Source organism: Lissotriton helveticus, chromosome 4_1 (assembly GCF_964261635.1).
Source record: "Lissotriton helveticus chromosome 4_1, aLisHel1.1, whole genome shotgun sequence".
NCBI lineage: Eukaryota > Metazoa > Chordata > Amphibia > Caudata > Salamandridae > Lissotriton > Lissotriton helveticus.
In genome coordinates this window covers 1658430704-1658450336 of record NC_136063.1, presented here as the reverse complement: position 1 = coordinate 1658450336, position 19633 = coordinate 1658430704, and the positions used below count along the sequence as shown (strand labels likewise).

The 19633-nt window shown below is 45.6% G+C and overlaps 1 protein-coding gene across 1 annotated transcript in view; it reads left to right on the top strand.

Moving 5' to 3' along the window:
• The window catches only part of SUSD5 (sushi domain containing 5), a 634112-nt gene that overhangs the window by 218522 nt on the left and 395957 nt on the right, over nt 1-19633 (top strand). Inside the window, exon 3 of the mRNA XM_078688337.1 lies at nt 16201-16319. Coding sequence (XP_078544463.1) covers nt 16201-16319 — 119 coding nt within the window. The remainder of the gene's footprint in view (nt 1-16200; nt 16320-19633) is intronic.

The window sequence follows — 19633 nt, the reverse complement described above, 5'->3', positions numbered from 1 at the left end:
ACATAAACATGAAATTGCTTTATAACCCAGCGCGATTAGCTCAACTTTAAACCACAAAGAAGTGAGTATTTCACATTTGGTAGCTTTAGGTCTGCCATAACAGCACAGCTGTCATATCCTGGTACTTGAAATAAACATAGATGGGGGTTGGGTCTCCCTCTTCAATGATGGACTTTGTCAATCGATCTTGGCTCAGCCCAGATGAGTATTTTTCCATCACCCAAGGTTGTTGGCTCTTTGGGTGTGTTGCCTCCAATGAAGTGCGCGCTTTGGGAATCCTAATGGACTGCTTTACATACAAAAGGTTCACTGAGCCAGCATCCTTCTGATCACAGGCGATTCTTTACTCGTACATACCTTGGATTCAGGAAGCAATTTTTTTTTTATATCTGCAGGGGACAGTTTAGAAAACTTTCGTCATGACTCACGTGCTAGCCTAAGGCTAACAAAACTTCCTAATTGCTTCGCATTTGGATCTACCATCCTGGGGTCAGGTCAGATGCACTCATACCCAATTTTTTTAAGAAACGGAACATCTATTTATTTCCCTGTCTTTAGTAGACACAATAGCCCAAAAGCAAAATCTACAATTTTTAACATTTTTTTTACAGAATATGGCTATTTACTAGCGTGCCATCTGAGTTATAGCATGGTTTTCATTCGATCTTTGTTTAACAAAGAACGAAAATCAGGACCAACAATGAAGGCACCCTTGCTATTCGGAACGTAGTTCTGTGTTTGTTTCTGAGCGAAAAGAAGTTCGCACAGCAAGGGAGCCTTCGTGAACTACAGCTAATGCTTCCGCATCATCCGATCTTTGCTTTCATTGTGCTGCATGTGCTTCTATGCGTCTCACATAGAAACAAACACAGGACTTTAGAAAGGGCCGAACTAGTAAATGGGCCTTCTTAGCCCTGTTTCTCTTTCTTTGTTGGATGAAGATCCGATAAAAAGCCCCCTCAGTCTCTCTGGGCAGTGTGGAGAAGTAATCCTCGTGCCTGCCAAATGTTGGCTTAATGCATTTTGCAAAAGTTCTTGCGCCAGCATCATAACACAAATCAGCAGAGCTGACAGCATGTTTCCATTTATGGATGTCAGTCTGTGTGAGAGTCCGACAGTGCAACTCCCCTGCTAGTTGATGCTGGACATACTGTTGCACCAGGCATCTGTTCCATGAGGTGAGAACAGATCCTGTGTACCTTCCTCCAGTGGCACTAATTGGTGGGAGACCAGATTCAGGCTGAAAATGGACACACGCCTATATTTTGCCTGTATCACATGCGAAGTCAAAGGCACGTGTGAATTGATCTAGCAGGATCTGCATCCTGTCCATACTGTCACTGATCGTCAGTTGGCATCTGAGAGTGCACTGCACTGAACATGGCAGACGGTCAGTGCTGATCAAAGCAGCGCACAGCCAGCGTCGTCACTGAGGCCTTCTGCACCTCCTCCTAAGTGCACTTTCAACTTCCGGCACTAAAAAACTCCCACTAAAACAATGTCTGTTGCTCACAAGGAGGTCCAACGAGTCAATCACACCTCCGTGTTAATATACCCCTCAAAGGAGGCACGTTTTGTGCTGCATTTGGTCAGAAAAGGTACTGCGGGAGCCTTATGGTATGAAAACACAGAGAACAAGTCCTTACTGTGGTGGCGGTCTAGTGTTCCGGTGAACGGAACAGGAAGTGCGGGGGACAGGAAGCGGAAGGCGGCCATTTTGTTAGTTGGCGCCGACCGCTGAGGCTAGAGGCAGTTCCCGGCGCTCCGGAATAAAGGGAAATTAAATAAGTACACAGCGTCTGTGTGGTGCTTATTACAAACGTTACAATGGCGACGAGCAATGGTCATTAGACCCGCGCATGCGCGCCGCCACACAAAGACGCACCCAACGGAGCTTTTCACCGCCGATATACCGGAGCGTGGCAGAGGTGCCGAATTAAAGCCCAGTGGAGAGCGCAGCAAAGCGCCAGCATTCCTGCAGCTCGGACAATTCAAGGTACACGGACACAACCCCTGGTAGCATCACGTGACAGGCAGAGCCTGGGAGAAGGCAAAGTTGCGCAGTTTTACACAGGGCTGGCGCAAAGGACACAGGACAACGTAGGAGAAACCCATCCCTGTCTGCAGCAGTGGTGTGCCCGGCAACCTGGCGGAACAGCAGGGGGTAGAGGAGGTGTCTGGCTTGACTGTCCCATCTGAAAGGGATAGCCGACTGGTGCTACAGGATCACTCAGTTGAAGAAGAAGAGGAAGACAGCGACGGCGATCGCAGTGAAGGGGTCACAGAGGAGCAGCAGACGCCGGGGAGCCCACCTGGTCGGACGATCCCTGTGTCCGCCAATAGGAGAGAAGTGCCCAAAATGGCGGCGCAATCTTCATCCCTCACCCAATTGGTGCCGTTTCTGACGAAGTGCGGAGAACCGGAGATGAAATGGGAAGACTGGAAGAGGTACTTCCTCAACTATCTTGAAGCCCTAGAAGAAGAAGGCGACACTCCGTTCTCGAGCAAGAGAAGAAAGAAAATATTGTTGCATAACTTAGGTCCGGAAGGGATCAGAGTGTATGATACCATAGTCAAAGCAGAGAGAGTTGCCACGGACACTGATGTCTTCAGCCACGCTCTTGCGGACCTCGACGCTCATTACAGACCGATAGTGTGTGTCTCGATCGACAGATACAACTTCTTTCAGAGGAAGCAGAAGAGCGGAGAGACGGTGGACGAGTACGTCGCGGCCTTGCGGAAGTTGGCCCTCACGTGCAAGTTTGACACGCTTCACGACGACCTGATAAGGGACCAAATTATCATGCACACGTCCAGCTCCCACATCCAGGAGAAACTGTGGGTGAATGGAGACGCCCCACTCAAAGAAATATGGGCCATGGTCAAGAAGGCGGAGTTGTCCAGACGTTGCGCACAGGCAGCCAAGAAGGAGGCAGGAGAGACGCAAACAGTATGCAAGATAATGGCGACGTCGAGGAGCGAACGGCCGAGACAGATGGACGCGCAGAGAAATCAAGACAGTAGAAGACCCAACAGCAACAACACCTACCACCAGAGGGACAATATAACGAATAAAGGGGCTAAGCCGAGCTGCTACAGGTGCGGCAGCAATGCACATCTGGGTAATGACAAAGCGTGCCCTGCGTTCAGGGCAAAAAGCTCGTATTGCAGCATCTTCGGGCACTATGAGAAAGTGTGCCGCCGGAAACCCAGGAAAGCGGTAGTTCGCTACGTGGACCAAGAGCGACGAGATGAGGCAAGCGACCGGGAAGATAACGAAGACCTGGAAGAGTTCCTGTATATTGATGTTCAAGTGTTGGAAATGGAAGGAGCGGACACGGACAAACCCAGGTTGAACATGCACATCGGTGGGGTACCTGTGGAGATGATTGCGGACAGCGCAGCACCCATTTCCATCGTACAAAGACAAGTATGGGAGGACAAGTTCGCACCCATGATAGAGGAGAAACTGCACCCAATGGATCTGAGGCCAGTCACATATACGGGACAACAAATTCCCATGCTGGGATACTGCCCCCTCCGGTTCGAGTTCAGGGACCGCCACGCTTATTGCAAATTATACATCGCGGAGAAAGGCCCCTCAGTTTTGAGCTGGAAGGACCAAGGGGCACTGGGTATTCAACTCAACCCTGGAGGCATAGAAAAAATCCTACTGATGGACCGGGAGGAGAAGGATGACGTGGAAGTGTGGAAGAAAGCATACCCCAATGTATTCAATGGACAAATAGGAGAACTGGAAAAATACAAGCACCTCATAAAGCTCAAGGAAGGGGCGAAACCTGTTGTGCACAAGGTAAGGAACATCCCGTTCCGCAGCAGGGAGGCAGTGCAAACGGAGCTGGACAGGCTAGAAAAGGAAGGAGTAATCAGAGCCATAGAGAGCGCGGAATGGCTTTCGCCCCTGGTTGTGGCCCAGAAGCCCAACGGTAAGGTACGGCTGTGTGTCGACCTCAGAGAACTGAATAAAAACATTGTCATAGATAAATTCCCCCTGCCGCGCATAAATGAGATGTTGGCGAAAACCAAGGACATTAAATGGTTCTCCACGGTGGATTTGTCGTCGGCTTACCATCAAGTTAGACTACATCCGTCGTGCAGTCATCTCACTTCCTTTATAACGCCTTTCGGATGCTATGAGTTCGTGAGAATGCCGTTTGGCCTGGCATCGGCAGCGGCGGTCTTCCAGAAGTTGATGCACAGGCTGCTGAAGAACGTCAGAGATGTACAGTTCTTTCAGGACGACATCCTGGTAATGGGAAGAACTAAAAAAGACCACGACGAGAAACTCCACAAAGTGCTGCGAACACTGCAAGACAATGGCCTGACGGCGGAATGGTCTAAGTGCAAGCTGGGTGTGCAATCTGTCACGTACCTCGGTCATGAGGTGAGCGAATCTGGGATAAAACCTAAAAGATCCAACGTGAAAGCCATTCGGGAAGCACCCACGCCCGGCAAGAAAGAAGATGTTCGGTCGTTCCTAGGAATGGCCGAGTACTACAGTAAATTCATTCCTCATTTCGCCACGAAGACTCATTTCTTGCGCCAACTGCTCAAGGAAAAGAACAAATTCCAGTGGGGCCAGGAAGAACAGGCGGAATTTGATGCGCTTAAACAGGAGATGAGTGTCACCATCCCCCTTAAAGGATTTGACCCAATGGCAAAGTCCATCCTCACCACGGACGCCAGTGATCGCGGCCTAGGAGCGGTCCTAATGCAGAGATCGGAAAACGGGGACACATCAACGGTCTGCTTTGCCTCAAGAGCGCTCGCTTCCAATGAGTAGAAGTTTAGCGTTATCGAGAAGGAGATGCTGGCAGTGGTCTGGGCGATGGAGAAATTCAGGCAGTACTTGTGGGGAGCTAAATTCCTGGTGAGAACAGACCACAAACCATTGGCCAGACAAGCATACTGGTGGCCGGCCATCGATGCGCAGATAGAACGTTATGTGCGACAATGCGAGTCATGCGCCAAGGCGGACAAATCACAGAGCATGTTAAGACCACCCTTGGGAAAATTCCCGGTACCAGACGGACCATGGGAAATGATATCAGTGGACATTATGGGCCCCATCCTCAACAAAGTAGGAACTCAGAAGTATGTGGTCGTTCTCATCGACAAGTATTCCAAATGGCCCGAGGTGGAGATTATGGAGAACGTGGACACGGAAGCGGTGGTGCGCTTTTTACGCACCACTTTCGTCAGAGAGGGAATCCCAAAAATAATCACGTGCGACAACGGGCCCCAATTCACTTCAGCGAAATGGATTGCCTTCACAGACAGGAATGGTATAGAAGTGAAGCATACGCCCATCTACCACCCCGCTGGAAACGGGCAAGTGGAACGTTTCAATCGTGTGATAATGGGCACCATTCAAGCGGCCATTAATGATGGACTAGACTAGGAAAAGGAATTGGAGAAGATGATCTGGGCCTATCGGATCACCCCGGGAAGCACAGGATATAGCCCTTTCAAAGTTTTGAGAGGAAGAGAGGCCTTCACCAAAGACAACATGGCATGGAGAAATTTAGTGATACAGAGTAAGTGGTCACCTGCTGTGGTCAGAAGAAATCTGGAGAAAGCACAAGAAACATACACGAGGCACTACAACAAAAGAAGGAACGCTCAGGAAGTAGGACTGGAGAAGAGAGACTGGGTTCGAGTAAAATTGGCCATCCTAAAGAGAAAAGGAGAAAGCAAATTTTCACCACCATTGAAAGTGATGGAACCCTATGCCCGATCGGCCCTGCTCAGTGATGGGAAAGTGTGGTCATGGGACAGAATGGCTAAATGCAGCAAGATCTTGAAGTGGGGAGATGAGACGGATGAAGGAGCAGAGTATGTAGATGATGAAGGTGAAAGAGAACGTAGCAGAAGGAGCGAAGGGAATGTAGAAGAAGGACAGCCGCAAGTAGAAGACAGAGAAGGAGAAGAGGGAGCAAGAGGAAGTACGAGGAGTGGGTGCAAAGAAGAAAGCAGTGAGGAGGTAATGAACGGAGATAGAGGAGACGCAGGAAGATGGCCGAAAGGAACGGAACAGGGAGAAGAAGAAGTCAGTGAGGTGGTGAGAACAAGAGCGGGAAGGAGTGTGAAGGTACCAGAGAGGTTCAAGGACTATGACATGAACTGGAAGTAAGGACTCTGTTATACAATGTTGTTCATTGCATAAAGGGGGGAGATATGTGGTGGCGGTCTAGTGTTCCGGTGAACGGAACAGGAAGTGCGGGGGACAGGAACGGAAGGCGGCCATGTTGTTAGTTGCCGCCGACCGCTGAGGCTAGAGGCAGTTCCCGGCGCTCCGGAATAAAGGGAAATTAAATAAGTACACAGCGTCTGTGTGGTGCTTATTACAAACGTTAAACTTACTAAATGAAAATGTATCTTTACTCAGCCCCCCCACACACACACACACAAACCCTCAAAATTTGGTGTGCTACATGGCGTCTTTGAAGGACGTCTTAAAGTAGGCAGACAGACAGGTGTCATGTGACACTTTCAGAGATTCCCAGCGTTTTAGGGATCAACACTTTGCGTGCTGGATTTTTCGAGCCCTAACATGCAGTAGTAAAACTAGAACTGCAAGTTCCATAATGCAACATAATGTTGTGCAACAAGCCATAGGTAACTGACTAAGGAACATATTATATAACATGGGCCCATTTGGCAGAGCCCAGATACCCTTATGGGTGACAGTGTTGAGCTTTACAAATGATGATTGATTGATTGATTGATTGACCCTGGACAGCTGGATGTCTCACACACTGTGACATGCAGCTGTACAAGCACCAAACATAATATATCATTAAACTCTCTGTAGTGAAGGGAGTCATCCCTTGTCGTCCCTAGGTAGTGTCCCTTGTCTCATGCTATGGTGAGAAAACAAATGTGTCAATAAAAATAAATTAGTAGTATATTTGCAGGACTTTGTCATTAAGTTAAAAATAAATTAGGTATATGACAATGATCATCAATGTTTAGAATTTCTACGTGTTTATTCTGGGCAACACCACTCAGTCTATCTTTGTTTAAAGCACAATGTAAAACATTTTGACAATATAGATCGTCAAAGTACATAGATATGGATGATAAATATATACATACCAATATATACTTACCTCCAGGCTATTTTAGCTCAATATTTCTGCAGTCGATGTTCTGACTTACAGCTTGTACCTCACCATCCAGAGTCAAATCTGGCATTGACATTGATAATAGCATTTTAGACACAAGTAAAATTGATTATTGTACTGCAGAGGTCCTTACATACAGATCATGCAGTGATGTTACTTTTTCATAAATCACATGTAGGTTTTCAACATATCAATTATGTAATTGAGTTCAGAAGCGGCTGAAAGGAACACTATTTTTAAACATACATATATTACCTTTTCACCAATCCAGACAAATATTACCTTTAAACAGCATGTTGAGAGTAAAGAAAATGTGCTGGATGTATTTTTTTAACAGTAATGTATGGTGCTAATGCATGTTTATTTTCTACTCGTGTTCTTTATGTAGCTTCAATGCACAAAATCACTGCACACTCGTAGTTCATTGGATGATAGAAAGGTTAATGGTGTGAAGGTGGTTATTACTTATCAAAAATGAGATTCTAAGATAAGCTCCCACTATTCCGATCCCACAACTAAAAGGGATGCTATCAGTGGGATCGGGGAAGGGGGGTTAAAAACAACCAACATTCAGTTTACACACATACATTGTTTGCAAAGGCCATTAGCTGCAGTGCTGAGGCACAGGGCAACACATTTGAGACGCCTTTGGCCATAGGGAATTAAAACAGAGTCCCCACTCTTAAAATAGCAGGGGGCTTCCATAAACTATGTCCACTCCTACTTATGCCTGGTGTGTAAATAAATACCACTCCTGTTTTTAGATCTCGGCTAGACAGCGCATGTGCTGTCTCAAAGAGACAAGTTGTGTTTTATCTGTGGGCTTCAGCCTACCCACAGGCTTCCCATTTGCTCGCTTCATCGTCTGTCTCATATGCTTTGTCAATTTAACTAAAAGGTATCCCACCAGAGGTCATGGATGTTATTGCCTATAATGTACTGGACACGGTGCAGAGGGGTTTATCACCCCTAGTGGGCATGCTAGCTCCGCATGACTTGTGCGGGGAAGGAAAAAATTCATTTTTTATATATAATCCATACACACTCTAGTAGTGTCAAGTTTCATCATCGGGTTCAGCCCGACTCCTAAAGGTCAAGGTGAACACAACCGTATTTCAGGGAGCATGTGGACTGTAATAGTCCTATGACCCTATTTTTATCTAAAACATAGAGTCATAGGACCATAACAGTCCACATTACCCAAGAGTTATTATTTTAGTCTCTCCACCAGCTCCACTAATAAAGGAATACCTAGGAGAAGGTGAGGGATTTTAATTTCCAGTTAAGCACCCTGGTCACCCATCTATTAAGTGCTACCTGAAATACAGTTGAGCCCACCCTGACCTTTAGGAGTCAGGGTCAGCCCGATGGATATCCCATCCACTAAAATAAAAATTCCATTATACCTTAGGGGATTTCTATTTCGGGGTACGGGATCTGTCACCATTGTGACTCAGTAACCCATCCACCAAGATCTAAATCAGGCCCTAATTGATTTGCCCAGTCACTAGGATGTTAAGCTGACGCCAAAACTCAAACCTGGTTTCCCAGCTCCATAGTCAAAAGCTCTGGCCACATCCTCTCCCAAGAGGACACCACATCGCCTAACTAGCCTCGGCCTCAGTTCCACATTTTGTGATTATGGCCAAATCACATAATCTCTCTGTGGCAGCCTGCATTTGCTATTGGTTGCCAAGCCGCCTTCCAGCCATCGCTGCTTGCCACGCTGAACTCTGTTGCACAGATCCTCTCCTCCTCCTCTGCTTTTCACATTTTGTTTGTGTAGTTTAATATAGTGCCAACATCATCCGAAGGTATTGGAGCACTTTACATTAGCCACAGTTACTTTTTGTGAGTAGTTTTATATAGTTCCAACACCACCCAAAGGTATTGGAGCGCTTTATATTAAGACAGGTTACTTTTCAAAAGGACACCATAAACTTGAGCAAATCACTTAATCTCCCTGTGGCAGCCCGCATTTACTGTTAGTTGCCCTTCACTGCTTGCCCACGCTGAACTCCCATTGCACAGATCCCTCTCCCATGAGATGCCCTCTTCCCTCAACCCTGCTTTTCACATTTGTTTTTTTTGTGCAGTTTTATGTAGCGACAACACCACCTGAATGTATTGGAGTGCTTTACATAAGCACCAAACACTTTTTTTGCACAGTTTTATATAGCGCCAATACCACCCGAAGGCATTGGAGCACTTAACAATACCACCCGAAGGCATTGGAGCACTTAACATTAACACTAGTTACTTTTCACAAGGACACCGTAAATTTAGGCAAATCATTTAATCTCCCTGTGGCATCCCGCATTTGCTATTGGTTACCCATTCACCTTCTGCCCGTCGCTGATTGCCCACGCTGAACTCCCATTGCACAGATCCCGAATTTCGAATGGCCCTCAAGAGCTGCCTGTTTGAGTAAGCCTCCGGGGCCTGCAGGCGCCTGCATACACTATTAAGTGATTAGCCGCATTTTACAAATCCTGATTGATTGATGTAATGATTGAGCCCCTCTTCCCCCTTGATCCCATCCTCCCCTAACTCTGCTCTTCACATTATTTTTTTCTGTGCAGGCATATGTAATGCCAACACCACCCAAAGGAATTGGAGCGCTTTACTTAAGCACCAGTTACTTTTTTTTCTGCAGTTTTATATAGCGCCAAACACTACCCAAATGTATTGGAGCACTTTACATTAGCACCAGTTACTTTACATGGGGACGCATTCATTTTTGTAGGCATGTGGAGATGAAGGAATTTGCCCAGAATCAAGGATGTTTAACCAAAGCAGAAACTCAAACTCAGTTTCCAAGCTACATAGTTGGTAGCTCTGGCCCTTGCGCCACATCCTCTCCCAAGAGGTCGCCACATCGTCACCCTAGCCTCGGCCTCAGTTCCACATGTGATTACAAGTAAATCACTTAATCTCCCTGAGGCTGTCCGCATTTGCTGTTGGTTGTCCGTCCCACCTTCCCAGTTGCTGCTTGCCCCCACTGAACTCTGTTGCACAGATCCTCCCATCCACAACTTTGTTTTTCACATTTTGTTTGAGCAGTTTTATGTAAAATCAACACCACCAAAGGTACTGGAGAACTTTACATAAGCACCAGTTACTTTTGTGTGCAGCTTTATATAGTGCCAATGCCAACCAAATGTATTGGAGCACTTTACATTAGTACCAGTTGTTTTTGTTTGTGAAGTTTTATATAGCGCCAACACCACCTGAAGGTATTTGAGTGCTTTTCATTAGCAATGCACGAGTTATTGGCCTTGTCAATGTGAATGTCTTTTAGCCATGTTGTCTAGTAACACATCTGCTGTTCAGCATGACTAAAAGTCACTGAAAGCCCAGAATCACAGGATGTTGAGCGGAAGCCGAGTCTCTTCGCCCCCCAAATTGAGTTTATTGTTCTGCCCACCCTAACACAAAAAGCGCTATGATATGGCCTGCTCTGGCTGGATCATAGCACTTTTTTCAGTGACTTTCAGCCATGCTGAACAGCAGATGTGCTGCTAGACAACATGGCGAAAAGACATTCACATTGACAAGGACAATAGCTCGGTTTTTGCAGAGATCTATTGGCCTTGCCAATGCTTGTTGTATTTGGCAAGGATTTCCAGAGCATCTTTCTGACGAGTGGTATGGATAGAGTCCTCAATGATTGCTTGATGTGCTGGTAGGAAGTTACATCACTCCACTTTCTTTGAGGAAACCTATCCTTAAGTTAATCAGAACCTTTTACACTTGGGTGTCATAGAATGACGTCCCTGATAGTGTAATCAGTGCACACCGTTCAAGAGATGTGGCCTTCAGATGAAGCACCTACTTTAAAAATTGTCTAACATATGAGTTTGAAAAGTGCAGTAACACAAGTTCCTTTTGGTTGCTTGCATCACCTATACACACACACCTGGAACTCCACTGAGTCTCCTCAATTTCCACCACATTTTATCCTAAGTCCCTTCATATCCTTACCAATCCACCTTTCACTTACTGGTTTTCATTCAAATGTTCCTTGCTTTTCTTTGTTACTGAATTTCTCCAAATGGCACTACATGTCCCTCGAGGAGACCAATCTGATGACAGACGACACATCTTTCTTTCCAGCAACTTTGTAACATAAGTTATGAAAGAGTTTAAGAAAAATAGACTTAGCAATAACGCTTGATGCAGTCTATGTATTTCCATATTGTTCTTAGTGTGACCTCAAGAAGAAGCATGCTTTCTCGTCTGTCAATCATTCATTTCATACGCCAGTTTAACAGAGATTCTTAATCATATGATACATGGCTGAAGCAGTCACACCTTTCATCCAGGATTAAAACTGTTTTTTTGTGGTGCACTATAGGAAGAGTTTATAATCATCATCATTATTACTATAATTATGATTATTGTACTTGCTGTTGTTATTTTTGTTATAATTATCATTGTTGTTGCTGGTGGTGGTATTATTGTGTTTTAGGTTGTAGCCAACAACATCCATTAATGTTTATGAATATAGTTCTATAGTCATGTAAAGAAAAGTCTAATCAGATGTATCTCAAATGAAGATTAGATCACTGGTAAAAGCAGGCAGTTGTACATCCGGTAATCCACTGGTTTCCAGTTAGTTTACAATCTAGGGCCAGATGTAGGAGACAAAATACCGGTAAATACAGATTCGGTAATTCAATTACCGATTTTACCTAAATCTCCCTCCTTCTATTTTACTGATTCATAAATACCGGGGGGCAGATTTATGAGGCCCTTGCGCCACGTTTACGCTGCTGTTGCGTCACGCAAGGTGGCGTAAACGTGGCGCATCCCTACGAACAATTTACAACGTGACGCATCTAGGCAGATGCGTCACGTTGTAAAGCCCTGCGCCGCTTGTGGGCGTTCCGGCGCAGGGTGGGCGTTCCGGGGCAGGTGCGCCTCGCAAAAGTGACTGAGTGAAATCTATAAGATTTCACTCAGTCACTTTCAGGCCAATGCTGCGTCAAAAGCCTGCGCCTGCTTGAAGCAGGCGTAGGTCTTGATGCAGCATTGGTCAGATAGGGCACCCCCCGAGCCTTGCTGGAGCTGCGTCGCGCTTGCGACGCAACTCCAGCAATGCGCCGCCTTTACGGCACAGATGCGTCACGCATCTGTGCCGTTTTTGCCCCATGGTGCGCCGCATTGTAAATGCGGCGCACCATGGGTGGCGGAGCTGTGGCGCACAGTGGCGCACATTAACTGGCGCATCCCTGGGGATGCGCCAGTTAACATAAATCTGCCCCCGAATCAGTAAAATTCGGTATTTATGAATCGGTAAAATAGAATTACCTACATCGGGGCCCAAATCCTCAAAAGAAAATACTATTATTTTTCAACAACTAAGATTACAGACTAGGGCCCATATTTTCAAGACACTTGCGCTGCAATTGTGTTACTTTTTGTGATGCAACAGTGGCGCAAATCACAAAATCATATATATATGAGGTCATGCAAAGTCACTTTGCATGGCTTTGAACGAACTTATAAATATGGAGACAGGCAATGCAGCGCAAATCGCTGCGTTGCCTTACTTTTCACTAGGGAAGCGTGCCATGGGTGTTGCAGTGGGTGTTTTCATGCAACATCCATTGAATTTGATGCATCCCCAGATTTACAAGACCATTTAAATGAATGTACCAAAACTTTACACCTCCCCAAGAGAGGCACAACGAGTAGAAATATCACTATTTCTCCTCGTTTTTTCTTCTTTCTATGCAAATGATGCATTTTAAAGCAAACATAGAAAGATAAAAAGACTCCCAGGATTATTTTTGTGCAGGAAGGTGCTCCTTCCTGCACAAAAACAATCCTGCATGCAATACAGACACCCTTGCACCATGACACAAGGGTGCATGTGTTGGTGATAGGCTGTCGAAACGGTGCCAGCACAGTGGGAAAGGGCAGGAATGTGTCGTAACAACTCAGTAGTCTGCAAAGAGTGCCAACATTTAGCCACCAACATTTCCTAATTTTCATTCTTCTCCCTTTGTTCCCTTTTTTTAGAGCCTTTTTATTCCTTTTTTAGGTCTCGCCTAGCGATGCAGCGCATGCATTGATCACCTTGGCGAGATCTATTGTCGTCGGTTTCTTGGCCGAAGGGGGACAGGAGATATGACCGCTTATGGACAGGAGATGTGCACGCGTACGGGTCATGTGTACGCGTGCACATCTCCTGTCGTGTACAGGACATGTGTACGCGTGCGCATCTCCTGTCCTTCCCTGTCTCCTGCTCGCTGTGCCTGCGCGGACAGGAGATGTGCACGCGGAGGCAGCTTGTTACTTTTCAATATCAGGTCACTCTAACTTTCAATGTTAATAGCTGATAGTGGTGGCTGCTGTCTCAGGGCTCGTGAACAGCGCCCCTCCCAGCACGGCTTGGCTTTTGCAGGCGTGAGGAGAGACTGCCTGTTGGCTCGAGCCTTGCAGCTGATATGACGTGATGGCTCGTCACTGCAGAGCAACATGTGTATTTGTTGTGAGCACGCCGACTCCACCCCTCAAACCTACACTACAACCAAACTGTCTTCTATTGTGCAGCTCGTGCATTCAGCTGCTTCTAGTGCCCTCGCCTGTCACTGTTTAGGTTTCACCGCTTGTGCAGCGAGCTCCCCTCCCAGTGTTTGGCAGGCTTGGGTGTGTGTGCGACAGCTGACCGCCGCCCCTCCCCCTGTCACTGTACAAAAACGCCCACATGCTCCCATCAGCTGGGCTGGCAGTGCCCGCACAGAAACGCCCTGTCCGCGGGCTCGGCAGCGTTCCCAGCACGGGCTCACTCTAATTTTAGGGGTGAGACTGTGCCTGTAACCACCTGCCTTCCTTGCCCAAGCTGACGAGGCAAAGAGCCTGTATTTCTGCCAGGGAATCCTAGCGGCCCTCGGTTCCCTATGAGAAGATGAGGCTTTGACGCCTAGGTCATTAACTCTGGGACTGGGAAAGATACCACCGGACGTGCATGTCGGAGAGCACCGGGCCCTTGGGGCTGTGTCTATTACTCCTTCAGGCTGGAGTGTTAACCATCTGGTACTGTCAAGCTTTGAGTACCAGTCCTTGGTATTTTTAAAACCTAAAACAGAGACTTGTCTGCAGGACTTGACTCGAGGGAGTTGAGGCTTTTCCCAGTGAGACTCTGGAACACTTTAGGAACCCCTTTCCTGTATAGGAATGTGATATTTGTGGAGTTTTTTTGTAGAGCAGGCGTGCTGAACTCACATTTAAAGGTGCTCTCAAATATGATAAGGGATAGGTCTCGCATTTGCTAGAGTTTAAGCTATTGCATTGCCAATAGCTTAAACTCTCATTAATGCGAGACCTATTGCATTGCATATGCTTGTTATTTGTTTCTGTCCGCTCCCGTAGTATTTCTTTGGAACTTTGCATTTTCCTTCTTTATATTCTGTACCTTTATATTCTATCCACATTCCATCTTCACTTAGTTTCGGTTTTTCTTGTTCCATTTCCTTAAAACCATTTACTGAGCATTTTTTCCTTCATGAAACATCCTTATTAGTGCTTTGGACTTTTCTTTTCGGCTGATATTAGGAGTTACCAGTCCAAAGAGAAAATCTGAGGTGTGTGGTAATATTGCACGTGAAGTTACTGCAAACTCTGGGGTTTGCCTGTGTATTCTCCGCTGGCAGTTGTTGGAATATGTTTCCCGAATATAGCAGAGTAATAGGGAAATTGTTGTGGTAACAGTGTATTACCCAGTAATTCTCCATTTCACAAGAATAACTCATAATATACGAGATAAAGTACTCTCATGCCACTCATTATAAGTATATTGCAAGTGAACACAGAGGGAAACAAGGCCTAAAACTGATCTATTTCATAAAGTCATGGAATTCCAGGGTGACTTGCAATATAATTTTAACGTACTGCAAGGGTATTTTATTCCCTATAGTACATGGCACACCTTCATCCGCCCCTTAGTTTACATCCTTGGAGCTACCTTGCTCTTTTATGTTCATTGCAGAGAAAAAGAATAAAACCAGAATCTGTAGTGTGAAATTAAACACACCACAATGCATTCAGTAATTTCTGTACAACGATACTAGAATTAGTTTAATGTAAATTAGAATAAGACAAATGCTGTACCTCAGAACGAGTGGAATCATGCAGACATTCTATCTTTTTAGAATGACCTATAGTGTGGAAAAGACAAACATATAGAAATAAATATCTGCTTTCTGCTGCTTACTTTTTCTTGCTGCGGAGAAATATCTAAGAAGAAGGAAAAACCCATTCCTGCAGTTGTAATTATGCCCAGCCACCTGACTTTCACCCTGGCTTCTGCCTCAGGCAGCAGCCATGGCGACGTCATAAGTCAACTGTAATAACTTATTATAGCTGAGCATGTACCTCATTTCCTACAGGTGACTAAAGATTTATATCACATGTATAATGAAGTTAGAGAAGGGCTTTTATAGACAGATTGCAGCCACCACATTGTGATAATTTCAAAAGCCGAAATTACATATCCCTGAAGAATTTGTAATTTTGGGTGCAACAATACTGATGCTGAATTAGTGCAGAACTTAGAATAAGGGATTTAAGGATTCCCTTCAACTTGTGTCATTCATAACAATTTTTGTTCTCTTCTTCATCACCCATTCTTGACTCTTCCTTCTCTAGCTTTGCTTTCTTCTCTTCTAATCCATTAATCCTACAGTCCTTACTTCCGGAACCTTTAAGAAGTAATATAAGATGTTATACCTTTATATAATATGAAACAAATCCTTGCAAAATTGTTTTCTATTTATGCTTTCGAATTCGGGTGCAATGCTAGTCTATGTATTTTATGCCTGATTCGCAAAGTTAAAAGTGCACTTCTGTGTAAGGTTACAATTGTTTGCTATTCACAAAGGTAATTTATTTGTAGCAACTTCATGACTGTGGAGTCTCCACAAAAGGGCAAGTTTAACTTTGTGAATCAGGCCCAGTATATTTGCTAAATTACCATAATAACAATTACTCTGTATCATTATACAGAAGGTTCTTACTGGCCTTTTTTGTAATATATTTTTTTCAGGTCAACAGTTTGCACAAACATGGGAAGCGGCCAACATGTTATGAAAGCCATTGATGTCAACATTGAAAGTCCATCCTTACCAAGTGACCATTTTGATGCCTTTTGTATAAAGGATGGAGGTAAGCATTGTACATTATGACCAGAATTATTTTTTCATGTCTTTCTTAAAGTGAGTATCTGCCTTTGGGGATAAACAGCTTCACAATATTTGTTGATCAATGCAATAATGCCTCCACTGCCTACCAGCAATTGCATCATTGGTGATAGTGGTTCCACTGATATCTAGAGTGTTGGCAATAATGTTCATTCATAGGGAAATATTTATTGAAATAATGGATTAGAGTCATGGACTCCAATATGGATGCAATACTTACTAGACATCCATATAAGATAAATGTATAGTATGGACATAAATAGAAGTAATCTACATTGACAACAGAGGGCATTTAGAGTTTGGCCAAAACAAAATGAGTGAATATCTTCTCCGCCTTATTTAGAGTGTATACATGGGAATACACTGCAAATAGGGCATCTGACATATTTAGAATGTATACATAGGTATACTATCTAAATAGAGCCAAGATGTCCTGCATCTGCCAAACTCTAAACTACCCCTTAAGTCTAAAAAATTTAGCAATGAGCCAAGAAAACCCACATCTGTCAAACTCTAAGCAACCATAAAAGTCTTGATAATTTAGCAACAGATATTACACATTTTACGACTGATCAAATACGAAGACATATCAGACAAGGTTGGTTGTGGGGAAGGTGGAGTGGAGTCACGCCACAACCCAATGTGGCTACTTTCCCTTGAGTTCCAACAGTACAGGGGATAAAAGTAGGCCAACGCCGCCGCTGCACCCTCCTTGGCCCCATGCTCTGGCACCTCCAAAACGAATTTGCAGGCCAGAAGATGCCTACTGTCTGCAACAGCGGCAACTCATGCTCTCAGCCAGGATCAGGTACTATGATACAAGATGCCCTCTCCTGACCACAGTGCTCTCACCGCCTCGTACAATGGAGCCTGCCTCAGACCTGCCTCTTCCCTGACCTTCCGCAGGGACCTGGAGTATATTGCGGGCTCCTGTCCCCGGCTACAGATTCTCTCTAGAGAGATTGGTTTGACTCTCCTAGTCTCTGGTGCATATAGCCCAAAACCCACAACTTGCTATCAACATCTTCTTTTTGGCTCCAGGGTTCGCGGTCAGCGGCCTCCTGCTCCAGAGTAGCCCCTAGCTCCAGAGGTGAGTACGACTGTGATCGGGGAGCCCCTCTCTCTTCCAACCCCTTTAGGAAGCCTTTGTTGGACCAGTCTTTGCATTTCCTAGCCTGTGGGGCCTGACCTGGATTTTACTTTTTTGGAGAGTGCTCATAGACGGCCCCTTCTCCAGCAGCCCATTCCACATTGCTCACATCTACTGCTGGTGAGCCTGTTGGTCTCTCCCTCTCCTTCCTGCTCCCTATGCCCCCCCAGGCTGTTACATATATATCGGAGACTTCCTGCCTGGTCACTGATTATAGGTACAATTGGGCATTTCCCAGCCACCTTCCAAAGCAAACCCCCCCCCCCCCCCCTTTGATCAACTATGGCAACAGATAAACACTCCAGACAGCTCCTCTTCACTGAAGTGGTGATTGGCAGCAAATAAACTCTGGCTTCTGTGCCACCAGCAACCCCACCATGCAAGACACACCCCTTGATGCTATTCTCAAAGAAATCATCTCAATTGGTACCCAACCCAACTATCCAACTTGGAATTGAAAATTACAGATCATACCCAAGGTATAAAGAGTATTAAAACTGATATGGGGCTTTTCTATGCAAAGTTGACTCATTGAATGGATACCTCACTCCTGCGGGGGGAAGATCACAAACCTGGAGACTGTCCATCAAGGTATCTGGCACATAATCTCTTTAACCGGGAGGACCGATCTTGTTGGGACAACATTCATTTTTACAGACTTCCTGAGCATTTAGAACTCTCTGATACACAAGCATTCTTGCTCAATCTCATCCCAAACTGACTGGATTGTCCTTTGTCTCTCCTCTTGAAATCCAAAGAACACACTGGATACGGGTACGCCGCCCACCTGCGCCCGGAACCACAAGGCCCGCCTCATCATTGCCTGCATTGTAAGGCATTCCCATATTTGACAGATTCCTATGGAAGCTCATAAACCTGGCCCATATGACATGGATGGATACTGTATCAATATTGCAGCTGACTTCTCCCCGGATACCAACACCGAGCGCTCTCTTGCTCTTCTCTCCAAATTATAAAAGTGGGACATCAAGAATGACCTGTTGGAGCCAGCCATCAAGTGGATCACAGTGGATGGACGCTCAAGAGATTGTCATGATCCACAGGATCTGTCCCAATTTCTGGACTCCCTGAATGAATCCAGCATGGACACCGCTCGCTTCTACATGATATGCAGCATCCCTTTCTGGGAGCCTTGGGAACGAAGAAAAGGTGATAAAAAAGGAGAATGAACTGACCCATTCTGATGAAAGAGACAAATGCTGGTCCCCTCTGAAGCTGGAATCCTCTGGTAGTGACGCTTTTGACCTGCTGTTGTGAATTACATATGAGACGCACCCTCAACAATTGACGTATTGAACTTCAATTGAGATGAGTAGTTTTTGATGGGAATGTTTATGTTTTGATCCTTCCTACTTCCCTCAATCCCTTCACCCTCCTCCTACCCCACAACATCCCTGATAGCCCGTCCCAGTTCCCCTTCCCTCCTCACTCGCCATCCATCCCCCACCCACGCTGATGCCTCAATGGGCTTACTACTCCTGTATTCTTTTCTCCCCTTACTCGCCTGCTCAGCTGTGTCTCAGCACCTTATATCCCCACCCATGAACACTGCTCCCTGTGGGCCGTTCATCCGGACCCCGTACTGCTCCTTCAAGGAGATCAGCACGACAACTAAGGCCACTGCAATTTCTTATTTGTACGCCTCTATCGGTATCTCATATGCATTTCTGCCTGGCTGCGCTCTTCCGTGCCAATTGTATGATATTAGACTGTACCAACTGAATTCTGTAGTTTGTATCTTGTCTGTTCCATTTTACCAATTGTATTTTCTTGTTTGCATCTGGCCACACCTCCATCTTCTAATGCTCTGGCTTACATTTACATTCACATACATATTCGTGTACAATTTTATCTCCATCGCAATACCCCCTCCCCCGCCACCCCCATTCAGCCAAGTTGGCTGCACATTTAATTTTATTGTAGTGTAGTTATCATATCCCACCAGCACTCCCCATTCCCTTCCGGTGGCATGTACCCATCGGAGAGCCTAGATCCACCATAGACAGTTTTCTAAGCGGTATCCGCGTTCCCTCTGCAACTGCATTGAGTGCCTTTCAATTAATAATCATATCGCCCACTCCCCACCTGGCTTTTGTTCCCATCAGAGT